This window comes from Andrena cerasifolii, unplaced genomic scaffold, assembly GCF_050908995.1.
Source record: "Andrena cerasifolii isolate SP2316 unplaced genomic scaffold, iyAndCera1_principal scaffold0726, whole genome shotgun sequence".
Taxonomy (NCBI): domain Eukaryota; kingdom Metazoa; phylum Arthropoda; class Insecta; order Hymenoptera; family Andrenidae; genus Andrena; species Andrena cerasifolii.
Window position 1 is genome coordinate 15,255 of NW_027485618.1, and position 16,295 is coordinate 31,549.

Below are 16,295 nucleotides of genomic sequence, written 5' to 3' on the forward strand. Positions count from 1 at the left end.
AAACTAGTAAAACGAGTAAAACGAGTAAATCGAGTAAAACGAGTAAAACGAGTAAAACGAGTAAAACGAGTAAAACGAGTAAAACGAGTAAAACGAGTAAAACGAGTAAAACGAGTAAAACGAGTAAAACGAGTAAAACGAGTAAAACGAGTAAAACGAGTAAAACGAGTAAAACGAGTAAAACGAGTAAAACGAGTAAAACGAGTAAAACGAGTAAAACGAGTAAAACGAGTAAAACGAGTAAAACGAGTAAAACGAGTAAAACGAGTAAAACGAGTAAAACGAGTAAAACGAGTAAAACTAGTTAAACGAGTAAAACTAGTTAAACGAGTAAAACTAGTTAAACGAGTAAAACGAGTAAAACGAGTAAAACGAGTAAAACGAGTAAAACGAGTAAAACGAGTAAAACGAGTAAAACGAGTAAAACGAGTAAAACGAGTAAAACGAGTAAAACGAGTAAAACGAGTAAAACGAGTAAAACGAGTAAAACGAGTAAAACGAGTAAAACGAGTAAAACGAGTAAAACGAGTAAAACGAGTAAAACGAGTAAAACGAGTAAAACGAGTAAAACGAGTAAAACGAGTAAAACGAGTAAAACGAGTAAAACTAGTTAAACGAGTAAAACGAGTAAAACGAGTAAAACGAGTAAAACGAGTAAAACGAGTAAAACGAGTAAAACGAGTAAAACGAGTAAAACTAGTTAAACGAGTAAAACTAGTTAAACGAGTAAAACGAGTAATACGAGTAAAAGGAGTAAAACGAGTAAAACGAGTAATACGAGTAAAACTAGTTAAACGAGTAAAACGAGTAAATCGAGTAAAACGAGTAAAACGAGTAAAACGAGTAATACGAGTAAAAGGAGTAATACGAGTAAAAGGAGTAAAACGAGTAAAACGAGTAAAACGAGTAAAACGAGTAAAACGAGTAAAACGAGTAAAACGAGTAAAACGAGTAATACGAGTAAAAGGAGTAAAACGAGTAAAACGAGTAATACGAGTAAAACGAGTAAGACGAGTAAAACGAGTAAAACGAGTAAAACTAGTTAAACGAGTAAAACGAGTAAAACGAGTAAAACGAGTAAAACGAGTAAAACGAGTAATACGAGTAAAACGAGTAAAACGAGTAAAACGAGTAAAACGAGTAAAACGAGTAAAACGAGTAAAACGAGTAAAACGAGTAAAACGAGTAAAACGAGTAAAACTAGTAAAACGAGTAAAACTAGTAAACCGAGTAAAACTAGTAAAACGAGTAAAACGAGTAAAACGAGTAAAACGAGTAAAACGAGTAAAACGAGTAAAACGAGTAAAACGAGTAAAACGAGTAAAACGAGTAAAACGAGTAAAACGAGTAAAACGAGTAAAACGAGTAAAACGAGTAAAACGAGTAAAACGAGTAATACGAGTAAAACGAGTAAAACGAGTAAAACGAGTAAAACGAGTAAAACGAGTAAAACGAGTAAAACGAGTAAAACGAGTAAAACGAGTAAATCTAGTAAAACTAGTAAATCGAGTAAATCGAGTAAAACTAGTAAAACGAGTAAAACGAGTAAAGCGAGTAAAGCGAGTAAAACTAGTAAAACTAGTAAATCGAGTAAAACTAGTAAAACGAGTAAAACGAGTAAAACGAGTAAAACGAGTAAAACGAGTAAAACGAGTAAAACGAGTAAAACGAGTAAAACGAGTAAAACGAGTAAAACGAGTAAAACGAGTAAAACGAGTAAAACGAGTAAAACTAGTAAAACGAGTAAAACGAGTAAAACTAGTAAAACGAGTAAAACGAGTAAAACGAGTGAAACGAGTAAAACGAGTAAAACGAGTAAAACGAGTAAACGAGTAAAACGAGTAAAACGAGTAAAACGAGTAAAACGAGTAAAACGAGTAAAACGAGTAAAACGAGTAAAACGAGTAAAACGAGTAAAACGAGTAAAACGAGTAAAACGAGTAAAACGAGTAAAACGAGTAAAACGAGTAAAACGAGTAAAACGAGTAAATCGAGTAAATCGAGTAAAACGAGTAAAACGAGTAAAACGAGTAAAACGAGTAAAACGAGTAAAACGAGTAAAACGAGTAAAACGAGTAAAACGAGTAAAACGAGTAAAACGAGTAAAACGAGTAAAACGAGTAAAACGAGTAAAACGAGTAAAACGAGTAAAACGAGTAAAACGAGTAAAACGAGTAAAACGAGTAAAACGAGTAAATCGAGTAAAACGAGTAAAACGAGTAAATCGAGTAAAACGAGTAAAACGAGTAAAACGAGTAAAACGAGTAAAACGAGTAAAACGAGTAAAACGAGTAAAACGAGTAAAACGAGTAAAACGAGTAAAACGAGTAAAACGAGTAAAACGAGTAAAACGAGTAAAACGAGTAAAACGAGTAAAACGAGTAAAACGAGTAAAACTAGTAAAACGAGTAAAACTAGTAAAACGAGTAAATCGAGTAAAACGAGTAAAACGAGTAAAACGAGTAAAACGAGTAAAACGAGTAAAACGAGTAAAACGAGTAAAACGAGTAAAACGAGTAAATCTAGTAAAACTAGTAAAACTAGTAAATCGAGTAAAACTAGTAAAACGAGTAAAACGAGTAAAGCGAGTAAAGCGAGTAAAACTAGTAAAACTAGTAAATCGAGTAAAACTAGGAAAACTAGTAAAACGAGTAAAACGAGTAAAACGAGTAAAACGAGTAAAACGAGTAAAACGAGTAAAACGAGTAAAACGAGTAAAACGAGTAAATCGAGTAAAACGAGTAAAACGAGTAAAACGAGTAAAACGAGTAAAACGAGTAAAACGAGTAAAACGAGTAAAACGAGTAAAACGAGTAAAACGAGTAAAACGAGTAAAACGAGTAAAACGAGTAAAACGAGTAAAACGAGTAAAACGAGTAAAACGAGTAAAACGAGTAAAACTAGTAAAACGAGTAAAACGAGTAAAACGAGTAAAACGAGTAAAACGAGTAAAACGAGTAAAACGAGTAAAACGGGTAAACGAGTAAAACGAGTAAATCGAGTAAAACGAGTAAAACGAGTAAAACGAGTAAAACGAGTAAAACGAGTAAAACGAGTAAAACGAGTAAAACGAGTAAAACGAGTCAACATATATACATAACAATAACAACGTATATTCAACAATTAACCAAAGTGAATACAGAATAAGAAGTTTAACGGACACGAAGCGTTCGGTACGGAGTCCCGTGAGGTTCTGTCTCTTCTCCTTGGCGTTTTAACGAACGCCCGAAAATTCCCGGACGGGGAAAACAAATTTCCCACGCGCCCCAAGGTTGCGGAAGAGGACACGCTGTCCTAAACACTTCGCCAGGGCTCTGGCAACCATCATTTTATTGCCCTAGCCCTCGAGCTCGACCACCCGCAGTAGGCACTCGAGCAACCGACCGTTTTAGGCCTAAGAAATAAATAAAACTTTCTCCCGGCCTACAGTCCGCTACACTACCCCCTTACCAGTGATAACGCTACAGGGGTAAGAAACAACATTGACTTATAATTGTATACGTACGAATCGTTCATAAGATTCACACTACATCATACATAGAAGTCAGTCGTAAAGCAAAGTAAAATCATAATACTAAATAATGTGGATGAATAGCCTACATTACACTAATATAATATCCTTATAATACTTACTATAGCATATTCTTACAATACAAAATATAATGCACTTACACTACAATATAATGCGATACGACACGATTCAATCAGATCCCAACTTGTAACCGCTTGGGAAATCGTACACGTCTACCAGATCGTGTTTTAGAACCGTCATCTGGTATTCGTAAATCGTTTTTGTCCGGTCGTGTCGTTTGTACGTCGTCGTGTAAGTCGTTGTTGTCAGTTTGGGGTGTATTTGACGGTTGATAATTATCATCGTCAGCGAAAATGAAAGCTGGTTTCAACCTATCGTTGGAAACCCTAATCCGCTTCCCTCTAATATCAATAACGCAATTCTTATCACCGCGCTGTAACACCTCAAATGGTCCGTCATAAGGGGATTGTAAAGGGCCTTTGACAGCATCATGACGCACAAATACGTGCGATGACGTGGCGAGCTCTTTAAAAATAAAAGTTTTTCTTGTGCCATGTCGCCTAACGGGTGAGGGTCTAAGTTGTTTCATGCGGTTCCGTAACTGAGTAACAAAATCGGAAGATCCCTCAACACCATTTGACATGAAAAACTCGCCAGGCAATCGCATGCCTGCACCATAAATCATTTCTGCCGCTGTAGCCTTCAAATCCTCCTTAAATGCCGACCGAATACCTAACAGGACTACAGGTAAAATTTCTACCCAATTTTCGGTCGCGTGACATTTTATAGCCGCCTTGAGCTGACGGTGAAACCTTTCCACCATACCATTTGCTTGTGGATGGTACGCGGTAGTCCTTAAATGTGTCGCGCCAATTAACTGTGATAGCTCTTTAAATAAATGAGATTCGAACTGGCGTCCTTGATCTGTTGTAATCCTCAACGGCACGCCAAAACGAGCAATCCAGATATTAAGAAACGCTTTTGCAACGGTTTCCGCGTCAATTTCTGCGATTGGTATAACTTCTGGCCAGCGAGAGAAACGATCTACACACGTTAAACAATATCTACAACCCTTAGACATTGGCAACGGCCCTACAATGTCAATATGCACGTGTTCGAACCTGCCAGAATCTTTAAAGTCTACTACAGGAGTTGTAATATGTCGTGTAATCTTCGCTCGCTGGCAAGGAATACAATGTTTTGCCCATTCCCGGCAATCTTTATTTATTGCAGGCCATACAAAGCGTTCTGTTATTAACCTTTGTGACGCCCGTATGCCTGGATGCGAAAGCCCGTGAAGGGAATCAAAAAACGCCCGGCGTAATGATTTTGGGACAAAGGGTCTAATTGTTTCGTTAGCCGTATCGCAATATAAAGAAACCCCAAACGCAGGAAAATGGACTTTCCTAAGCCGAAGTGCCGACGACTCAGATTTTAAAATTTCCTTAAGCTCTAAATCTTGCTCTTGTACCTGCTCGAGTGCCTTATAATCTGGGGCTGGTGTTATAGCCTCCACTCGCGACAATACATCTGCTACGGTGTTCTCAACGCCTTTAATATGCCTAATATCCGTTGTAAATTGACCAATGAAATCTAAATAACGGAACTGGCGCGGCGAGCATTTGTCGAGCTTTTGCTTAAAAGCGAATACCAGCGGTTTATGGTCCGTATAAATCGAAAAATCGCGGCCTTCGATCGAATGTCTAAATCGCTTAACTGCTATATAAATCGCTAGTAGTTCGCGATCATAGGCGCTATATTTCCGCTGGGCAGAAGAAAGAGCCTTCGTATAAAAGGAGAGGGGTTGCCACATGTTATTCACGAACTGCTGTAAAACAGCTCCAATGGCATAATCTGATGCATCTACCGTAATATTAATTGATGCGCCAGGTACCGGATGCACCAGCATCGTAGAATTGGCAAGACCCTCCTTTACATCTTCGAAAGCTTTCTCTGCTGCTTCTGACCACGGCACGAGTGTATTACCCTTTTTAGATCCCTTGAGCAGGTCATTCAAGGGCTGCATCAAATTTGCGGCGCCAGGTATGAACCGTCGATAAAAATTAACCATACCTAAAAATTTTCGAAGCAATTTTATTGTCGTGGGCTTCGTGAAATTTACTATCACTTCGACGCGTTCCGCCGAAGGTTTCATACCGTCCCGGTTAATGGTATACCCCAAGAAGTTAATTTCTTTAACGCCGAAAATGCATTTTGCAGGGTTTATTACGATACCATACTCTTTCAAACGCTCGAAAAGGATTCTAAGATGTTCCTTATGTTCGGTTTCATTTTCCGACGCAATAAGGAAATCATCAATATAAGCGTATACAAAGTCTAGTCCGCGAATTACCTGGTCTACAAAACGTTGACATGTCTGTGCAGCGTTTCGCAGACCAAACGGCATAAAAACTGATTCAAATAATCCGAACGGAGTTGTAATAGCCGTTTTCTCACAATCTTCCGGCGCAACCGGAATTTGATTATATGCGCGGACTAAATCTATCTTTGAAAAAATGTTCTTTCCATGCAAACCTTGCGCGCAATCCTCTATGTGCGGGGGCGAATACCTATCGGGAACAGTGCGAGCATTGACTCCACGAAAATCACCGCATGGTCGTATGGCTCTTTCTTCCTTCACCCCATTCTTCGGCTTCTTCTTCACCACCAGGTGTAACGGTGAAGACCAGGAACTCTTGGATGGTCGCATGATCCCTTGTCGCAGCATCAAGTCGATTTCGGCCTTCGCTGCTTGCAGTCGATCCGGGGCAAGACGTCGTGGCTTATTAAAAACAGGTGGTCCCGGTGTCGTCACAATGTGATGCTCAATGTTGTGCTTCACCGTCTCTCTGTTAAAAACGGCTGGTCTCGTAAGGTCAGGATACTCGGCGAGAAGACTGTGATACACTGAATCACCCACAACTGTTTTTATAGACGCGATGGTATCGCCGGCGGACTGTCCAACCGCGAATAAGTTCGTCGTCGCGTCGATTAAACGTTTATTCCGCAAATCCACCAATAAGTTATAATGGCTTAAAAAATCCACGCCAATGATTGGTCCTCCTACGTCGGCCACAACAAAACTCCACACAAACTCTCGACGCAATAAAAGATTTAGTCTTAAATTTATGGTGCCGTAAGTTGCAATATGAGTGCCGTTCGCCGCGTAAAGCACGTAATCGTCTTTGTACAAGCGACCACGCACTCGCGATCGGGGGAACACACACAGATCGGCACCTGTATCCACAAGAAACTGTGTCTTGGAATAATGATCCGTAAGGAAAATGCGACCGATTTTGGGACCGTCAAACTCAGCCGCGTTAACGTACGACGGTCCTATTGGTTTTCCGGCTTGGGTCCGGTCCACTTGCAAGGGAAAACGCACTTCGCCGCTTTGTCGGCGAAATTGTAGTGGTACCAACATAAATCCCGCGGCATGTTGTCCTGTTGTTGGCGATTATTGCTAGGAGATCTCTTCCCCCGTCGGTTCTTGGACTGCGATCGCCCTCGCGGTCTCCTTTGCCCATTTACAACTGCATTTAACTGCAACCGCATTTGCCGCAGTTCTTCACGAAGCAGGTCCATCTCCGAGGTATGCGAGGTGGAAGCGATCTTTCCTCTTTCACCCGGTATCTCATGAATCCGGTCAGCTATTTCGGCTAATTTCGCCCCGTCCTTATCGGACGTCGCCGCCAAAACGAGCTGAGTCTTACTTGGGAGACGACTCTTCCACATCTCGGTCAAAAAGTCTTCCTTTACTGCCGAGCCTGCTAACTCCTTCAGGTGACGCCAAAATTGAGTGGGCGTCCGATCGCCGATCTCCTCCGTCTCCAATAATTTCCTGACGCGTGTTGTATCCGAATCTGACAAGCGTTTTATCAGTTCGGTTTTGATGGCTTCGTATTTCTTAGTGTCGGGTGGATTACAAATTATGTCCTCGACTTCTTCGGCATACTTCCCGTCGAGTTGTGCCACCACGTACCCAAATTTCGTCTCGTCCTTGGTTATCCGCGCAATGACGAATTGCGCCTCCAATTGACGAAACCATAGCGACACATTCTGGGGCCAAAAGGTAGGAACCCGAATGGGAGCAGCCGTAACAACCTTGACATGCTCGGAATCTTGATGTTCCGTAGCAGTCGGGACAGTCGCACTATCAGTTTCGTTCACCATTTTCACCCACTGTACTTATCACGCACAACCCGCGGTATCGCGTTTAACACCAATCACGTCGGGGTCACCACTTTGGATACCGGGGTGTGAATGTAAAAAACGAGTCAACATATATACATAACAATAACAACGTATATTCAACAATTAACCAAAGTGAATACAGAATAAGAAGTTTAACGGACACGAAGCGTTCGGTACGGAGTCCCGTGAGGTTCTGTGTCTTCTCCTTGGCGTTTTAACGAACGCCCGAAAATTCCCGGACGGGGAAAACAAATTTCCCACGCGCCCCAAGGTTGCGGAAGAGGACACGCTGTCCTTAACACTTCGCCAGGGCTCTGCCAACCATCATTTTATTGCCCTAGCCCTCGAGCTCGACCACCCGCAGTAGGCACTCGAGCAACCGACCGTTTTAGGCCTAAGAAATAAATAAAACTTTCTCCCGGCCTACAGTCCGCTACACAATATTGAAAAACCGATATTGAAAAACTGATATCGAAAAACTGATATTGCAAAACCGATATTGAAACCGATATTAGAACCGATATTGAAAAACCAATATTGAAAAACCGATATTGAAAAACCGATATTGAAAAACTGATATCGAAAAACTGATATTGCAAAACCGGTATTGAAAAACTGATATTTGATAACCGATACTGAAAAACCGATATTGAAACCGATATTAGAAACGATATTGAAAAACCGATAATGAAAAACCGATATTGAAAAACCGATATTGAAAAACCGATATTGAAACAGCGATATTGAAAAACCGATATTGAAACCGATATTAGAACCGATATTGAAAAACCGATAATGAAAAACCGATATTGAAAAACCGATATTGAAAAACCAATATTGAAAAACCGATATTGAAAAACCGATATTGAAACCGATATTAGAACCGATATTGAAAAACCGATAATGAAAAACCGATATTGAAAAACCGATATTGAAAAACCGATATTGAAACAGCGATATTGAAAAACCGATATTGAAACCGATATTAGAACCGATATTGAAAAACCGATAATGAAAAACCGATATTGAAAAACCGATATTGAAAAACCAATATTGAAAAACCGATATTGAAAAACCGATATTGAAACCGATATTAGAACCGATATTGAAAAACCGATAATGAAAAACCGATATTGAAAAACCGATATTGAAAAACCGATATTGAAACAGCGATATTGAAAAACTGATATCGAAAAACTGATATTGCAAAACCGATATTGAAAAACTGATATCGAAAAACCGATATTGCAAAACCGATATTGAAACCGATATTGAAAAACCGATAATGAAAAACCGATATTGAAAAACCAATATTGAAAAACCGATATTGAAAAACCGATATTGAAACAGCGATATTGAAAAACCGATATTGAAACCGATATTAGAACCGATATTGAAAAACCGATAATGAAAAACCGATATTGAAAAACCGATATTGAAAAACCGATATTGAAACCGATATTAGAACCGATATTGAAAAACCGATAATGAAAAACCGATATTGAAAAACCGATATTGAAAAACCAATATTGAAAAACCGATATTGAAAAACCGATATTGAAAAACCAATATTGAAAAACCGATATTGAAAAACTGATATCGAAAAACTGATATTGCAAAACCGATATTGAAAAACTGATATCGAAAAACCGATATTGCAAAACCGATATTGAAACCGATATTGAAACCGATATTGAAAAACCGATAATGAAAAACCGATATTGAAAAACCGATATTGAAAAACCGATATTGAAAAACCGATATTGAAACAGCGATATTGAAAAACCGATATTGAAACCGATATTAGAACCGATATTGAAAAACCGATAATGAAAAACCGATATTGAAAAACCGATATTAAAAAACCAATATTGAAAAACCGATATTGAAAAACCGATATTGAAACCGATATTAGAACCGATATTGAAAAACCGATAATGAAAAACCGATATTGAAAAACCGATATTGAAAAACCGATATTGAAACAGCGATATTGAAAAACTGATATCGAAAATCTGATATTGCAAAACCGATATTGAAAAACTGATATTGAAACCGATATTAGAACCGATATTGAAAAACCGATATTGAAAAACCGATATTGAAAAACCGATATTGAAAAACTGATATCGAAAAACTGATATTGCAAAACCGGTATTGAAAAACTGATATTTGATAACCGATACTGAAAAACCGATAATGAAAAACCGATATTGAAAAACCGATATTGAAAAACCGATATTGAAACAGCGATATTGAAAAACCGATATTGAAACCGATATTAGAACCGATATTGAAAAACCGATAATGAAAAACCGATATTGAAAAACCGATATTGAAAAACCGATATTGAAAAACCGATATTGAAAAACCAATATTGAAAAACCGATATTGAAAAACCGATATTGAAACCGATATTAGAACCGATATTGAAAAACCGATAATGAAAAACCGATATTGAAAAACCGATATTGAAAAACCGATATTGAATCCGATATTAGAACCGATATTGAAAAACCGATAATGAAAAACCGATATTGAAAAACCGATATTGAAAAACCAATATTGAAAAACCGATATTGAAAAACCAATATTGAAAAACCGATATTGAAAAACTGATATCGAAAAACTGATATTGCAAAACCGATATTGAAAAACTGATATCGAAAAACCGATGTTGCAAAACCGATATTGAAACCGATATTGAAACCGATATTGAAAAACCGATAATGAAAAACCGATATTGAAAAACCGATATTGAAAAACCGATATTGAAAAACCGATATTGAAACAGCGATATTGAAAAACCGATATTGAAACCGATATTAGAACCGATATTGAAAAACCGATAATGAAAAACCGATATTGAAAAACCGATATTGAAAAACCAATATTGAAAAACCGATATTGAAAAACCGATATTGAAACCGATATTAGAACCGATATTGAAAAACCGATAATGAAAAACCGATATTGAAAAACCGATATTGAAAAACCGATATTGAAACAGCGATATTGAAAAACCGATATTGAAAAACTGATATCGAAAAACTGATATTGCAAAACCGATATTGAAAACCCGATTTTGAAACCGATATTAGAACCGATATTGAAAAGCCGATATTGAAAAACCGATATTGAAAAACCGATATTGAAAAACCAATATTGAAAAACCGATATTGAAAAACCGATATTGAAACCGATATTAGAACCGATATTGACAAACCGATAATGAAAAACCGATATTGAAAAACCAATATTGAAAAACCGATATTGAAAAACTGATATCGAAAAACTGATATTGCAAAACCGATATTGAAAAACTGATATCGAAAAACCGATATTGAAAAACCGATATTGAAAAACCGATATTGAAACAGCGATATTGAAAAACCGATATTGAAACCGATATTAGAACCGATATTGAAGAACCGATAATGAAAAACCGATATTGAAAAACCGATATTGAAAAACCAATATTGAAAAACCGATATTGAAAAACCGATATTGAAACCGATATTAGAACCGATATTGAAAAACCGATAATGAAAAACCGATATTGAAAAACCGATATTGAAAAACCGATTTTGAAAAACTGATATCGAAAAACTGATATTGCAAAACCGATATTGAAAAACTGATATCGAAAAACCGATATTGCAAAACCGATATTGAAACCGATATTGAAACCGATATTAGAACCGATATTGACAAACCGATAATGAAAAACCGATATTGAAAAACCAATATTGAAAAACCGATATTGAAAAACTGATATCGAAAAACTGATATTGCAAAACCGATATTGAAAAACTGATATCGAAAAACCGATATTGCAAAACCGATATTGAAACCGATATTGAAACCGATATTGAAAAACCGATAATGAAAAACCGATATTGAAAAACCGATATTGAAAAACCGATATTGAAAAACCGATATTGAAAAACTGATATCGAAAAACCGATATTGCAAAACCGATATTGAAACCGATATTGAAACCGATATTAGAACCGATATTGACAAACCGATAATGAAAAACCGATATTGAAAAACCAATATTGAAAAACCGATATTGAAAAACTGATATCGAAAAACTGATATTGCAAAACCGATATTGAAAAACTGATATCGAAAAACCGATATTGCAAAACCGATATTGAAACCGATATTGAAACCGATATTGAAAAACCGATAATGAAAAACCGATATTGAAAAACCGATATTGAAAAACCGATATTGAAAAACCGATATTGAAACAGCGATATTGAAAAACCGATATTGAAACCGATATTAGAACCGATATTGAAAAACCGATAATGAAAAACCGATATTGAAAAACCGATATTGAAAAACCAATATTGAAAAACCGATATTGAAAAACCGATATTGAAACCGATATTAGAACCGATATTGAAAAACCGATAATGAAAAACCGATATTGAAAAACCGATATTGAAAAACCGATATTGAAACAGCGATATTGAAAAACCGATATTGAAAAACTGATATCGAAAAACTGATATTGCAAAACCGATATTGAAAAACCGATATTGAAAAACCGATAATGAAAAACCGATATTGAAAAACCGATATTGAAATACCGATATTGAAACCGATATTAGAACCGATATTGAAAAACCGATATTGAAAAACCGATATTGAAAAACCGATTTTGAAAAACCAATATTGAAAAACCGATATTGAAAAACTGATATCGAAAAACTGATATTGCAAAACCGATATTGAAACCGATATTAGAACCGATATTGAAAAACCGATATTGAAAAACCGATATTGAAAAACCGATATTGAAAAACTGATATCGAAAAACTGATATTGCAAAACCGGTATTGAAAAACTGATATTTGATAACCGATACTGAAAAACCGATATTGAAACCGATATTAGAACCGATATTGAAAAACCGATAATGAAAAACCGATATTGAAAAACCGATATTGAAAAACCGATATTGAAAAACCGATATTGAAAAACCGATATTGAAAAACCGATATTGAAACAGCGATATTGAAAAACCGATATTGAAACCGATATTAGAACCGATATTGAAGAACCGATAATGAAAAACCGATATTGAAAAACCGATATTGAAAAACCAATATTGAAAAACCGATATTGAAAAACCGATATTGAAACCGATATTAGAACCGATATTGAAAAACCGATAATGAAAAACCGATATTGAAAAACCGATATTGAAAAACCGATATTGAAACAGCGATATTGAAAAACCGATATTGAAACCGATATTAGAACCGACATTGAAAAACCGATAATGAAAAACCGATATTGAAAAACCGATACTGAAAAACCAATATTGAAAAACCGATATTGAAAAACCGATATTGAAACCGATATTAGAACCGATATTGAAAAACCGATAATGAAAAACCGATATTGAAAAACCGATATTGAAAAACCGATATTGAAACAGCGAAATTGAAAAACTGATATCGAAAAACTGATATTGTAAAACCGATATTGAAAAACCGATTTTGAAAAACCAATATTGAAAAACCGATATTGAAAAACTGATATCGAAAAACTGATATTGCAAAACCGATATTGAAACCGATATTAGAACCGATATTGAAAAACCGATATTGAAAAACCGATATTGAAAAACCGATATTGAAAAACTGATATCGAAAAACCGATATTGAAAGACTGATATCGAAAAACTGATATTGCAAAACCGATATTGAAAAACTGATATCGAAAAACCGATATTGAAAAACCGATATTGAAAAACCGATATTGAAACAGCGATATTGAAAAACCGATATTGAAATCGATATTAGAACCGATATTGAAGAACCGATAATGAAAAACCGATATTGAAAAACCGATATTGAAAAACCAATATTGAAAAACCGATATTGAAAAACCGATATTGAAACCGATATTAGAACCGATATTGAAAAACCGATAATGAAAAACCGATATTGAAAAACCGATATTGAAAAACCGATTTTGAAAAACTGATATCGAAAAACTGATATTGCAAAACCGATATTGAAAAACTGATATCGAAAAACCGATATTGCAAAACCGATATTGAAACCGATATTGAAACCGATATTAGAACCGATATTGACAAACCGATAATGAAAAACCGATATTGAAAAACCAATATTGAAAAACCGATATTGAAAAACTGATATCGAAAAACTGATATTGCAAAACCGATATTGAAAAACTGATATCGAAAAACCGATATTGCAAAACCGATATTGAAACCGATATTGAAACCGATATTGAAAAACCGATAATGAAAAACCGATATTGAAAAACCGATATTGAAAAACCGATATTGAAAAACCGATATTGAAACAGCGATATTGAAAAACCGATATTGAAACCGATATTAGAACCGATATTGAAAAACCGATAATGAAAAACCGATATTGAAAAACCGATATTGAAAAACCAATATTGAAAAACCGATATTGAAAAACCGATATTGAAACCGATATTAGAACCGATATTGAAAAACCGATAATGAAAAACCGATATTGAAAAACCGATATTGAAAAACCGATATTGAAACAGCGATATTGAAAAACCGATATTGAAAAACTGATATCGAAAAACTGATATTGCAAAACCGATATTGAAAAACCGATATTGAAAAACCGATAATGAAAAACCGATATTGAAAAACCGATATTGAAATACCGATATTGAAACCGATATTAGAACCGATATTGAAAAACCGATAATGAAAAACCGATATTGAAAAACCGATATTGAAAAACCAATATTGAAAAACCGATATTGAAAAACCGATTTTGAAAAACCAATATTGAAAAACCGATATTGAAAAACTGATATCGAAAAACTGATATTGCAAAACCGATATTGAAACCGATATTAGAACCGATATTGAAAAACCGATATTGAAAAACCGATATTGAAAAACCGATATTGAAAAACTGATATCGAAAAACTGATATTGCAAAACCGGTATTGAAAAACTGATATTTGATAACCGATACTGAAAAACCGATATTGAAACCGATATTAGAACCGATATTGAAAAACCGATAATGAAAAACCGATATTGAAAAACCGATATTGAAAAACCGATATTGAAAAACCGATATTGAAAAACCGATATTGAAAAACCGATATTGAAACAGCGATATTGAAAAACCGATATTGAAACCGATATTAGAACCGATATTGAAGAACCGATAATGAAAAACCGATATTGAAAAACCGATATTGAAAAACCAATATTGAAAAACCGATATTGAAAAACCGATATTGAAACCGATATTAGAACCGATATTGAAAAACCGATAATGAAAAACCGATATTGAAAAACCGATATTGAAAAACTGATATTGAAACAGCGATATTGAAAAACCGATATTGAAACCGATATTAGAACCGATATTGAAAAACCGATAATGAAAAACCGATATTGAAAAACCGATACTGAAAAACCAATATTGAAAAACCGATATTGAAAAACCGATATTGAAACCGATATTAGAACCGATATTGAAAAACCGATAATGAAAAACCGATATTGAAAAACCGATATTGAAAAACCGATATTGAAACAGCGAAATTGAAAAACTGATATCGAAAAACTGATATTGCAAAACCGATATTGAAAAACTGATATCGAAAAACCGATTTTGCAAAACCGATATTGAAACCGATATTGAAAAACCGATAATGAAAAACCGATATTGAAAAACCGATATTGAAAAACCGATATTGAAAAACCGATATTGAAACCGATATTAGAACCGATATTGAAAAACCGATAATGAAAAACCGATATTGAAAAACCGATATTGAAAAACCGATATTGAAAAACCGATATTGAAAAACCAATATTGAAAAACCGATATTGAAAAACCGATATTGAAACCGATATTAGAACCGATATTGAAAAACCGATAATGAAAAACCGATATTGAAAAACCGATATTGAAAAACCGATATTGAAACCGATATTAGAACCGATATTGAAAAACCGATAATGAAAAACCGATATTGAAAAACCGATATTGAAACAGCGATATTGAAAAACCGATATTGAAACCGATATTAGAACCGATATTGAAAAACCGATAATGAAAAACCGATATTGAAAAACCGATATTGAAAAACCAATATTGAAAAACCGATATTGAAAAACCGATATTGAAACCGATATTAGAACCGATATTGAAAAACCGATAATGAAAAACCAATATTGAAAAACCGATATTGAAAAACTGATATCGAAAAACTGATATTGCAAAACCGATATTGAAAAACTGATATCGAAAAACCGATGTTGCAAAACCGATATTGAAACCGATATTGAAACCGATATTGAAAAACCGATAATGAAAAACCGATATTGAAAAACCGATATTGAAAAACCGATATTGAAAAACCGATATTGAAACAGCGATATTGAAAAACCGATATTGAAACCGATATTAGAACCGATATTGAAAAACCGATAATGAAAAAACCGATATTGAAAAACCGATATTGAAAAACCAATATTGAAAAACCGATATTGAAAAACCGATAT

At 35.3% G+C, this 16,295-nt stretch overlaps 1 protein-coding gene across 1 annotated transcript; it reads right to left on the reverse strand.

Annotated features, from left to right (window-relative positions):
- Window positions 1-6,738: 6,738 nt before the first annotated feature.
- On the reverse strand, window positions 6,739-7,705 carry LOC143378165 (uncharacterized). Its single transcript, XM_076829968.1, has one exon. The coding sequence runs from the start codon at window positions 7,703-7,705 to the stop codon at window positions 6,869-6,871; it is 837 nt and encodes a 278-aa protein (XP_076686083.1). The 3' UTR covers window positions 6,739-6,868.
- Window positions 7,706-16,295: the final 8,590 nt, after the last annotated feature.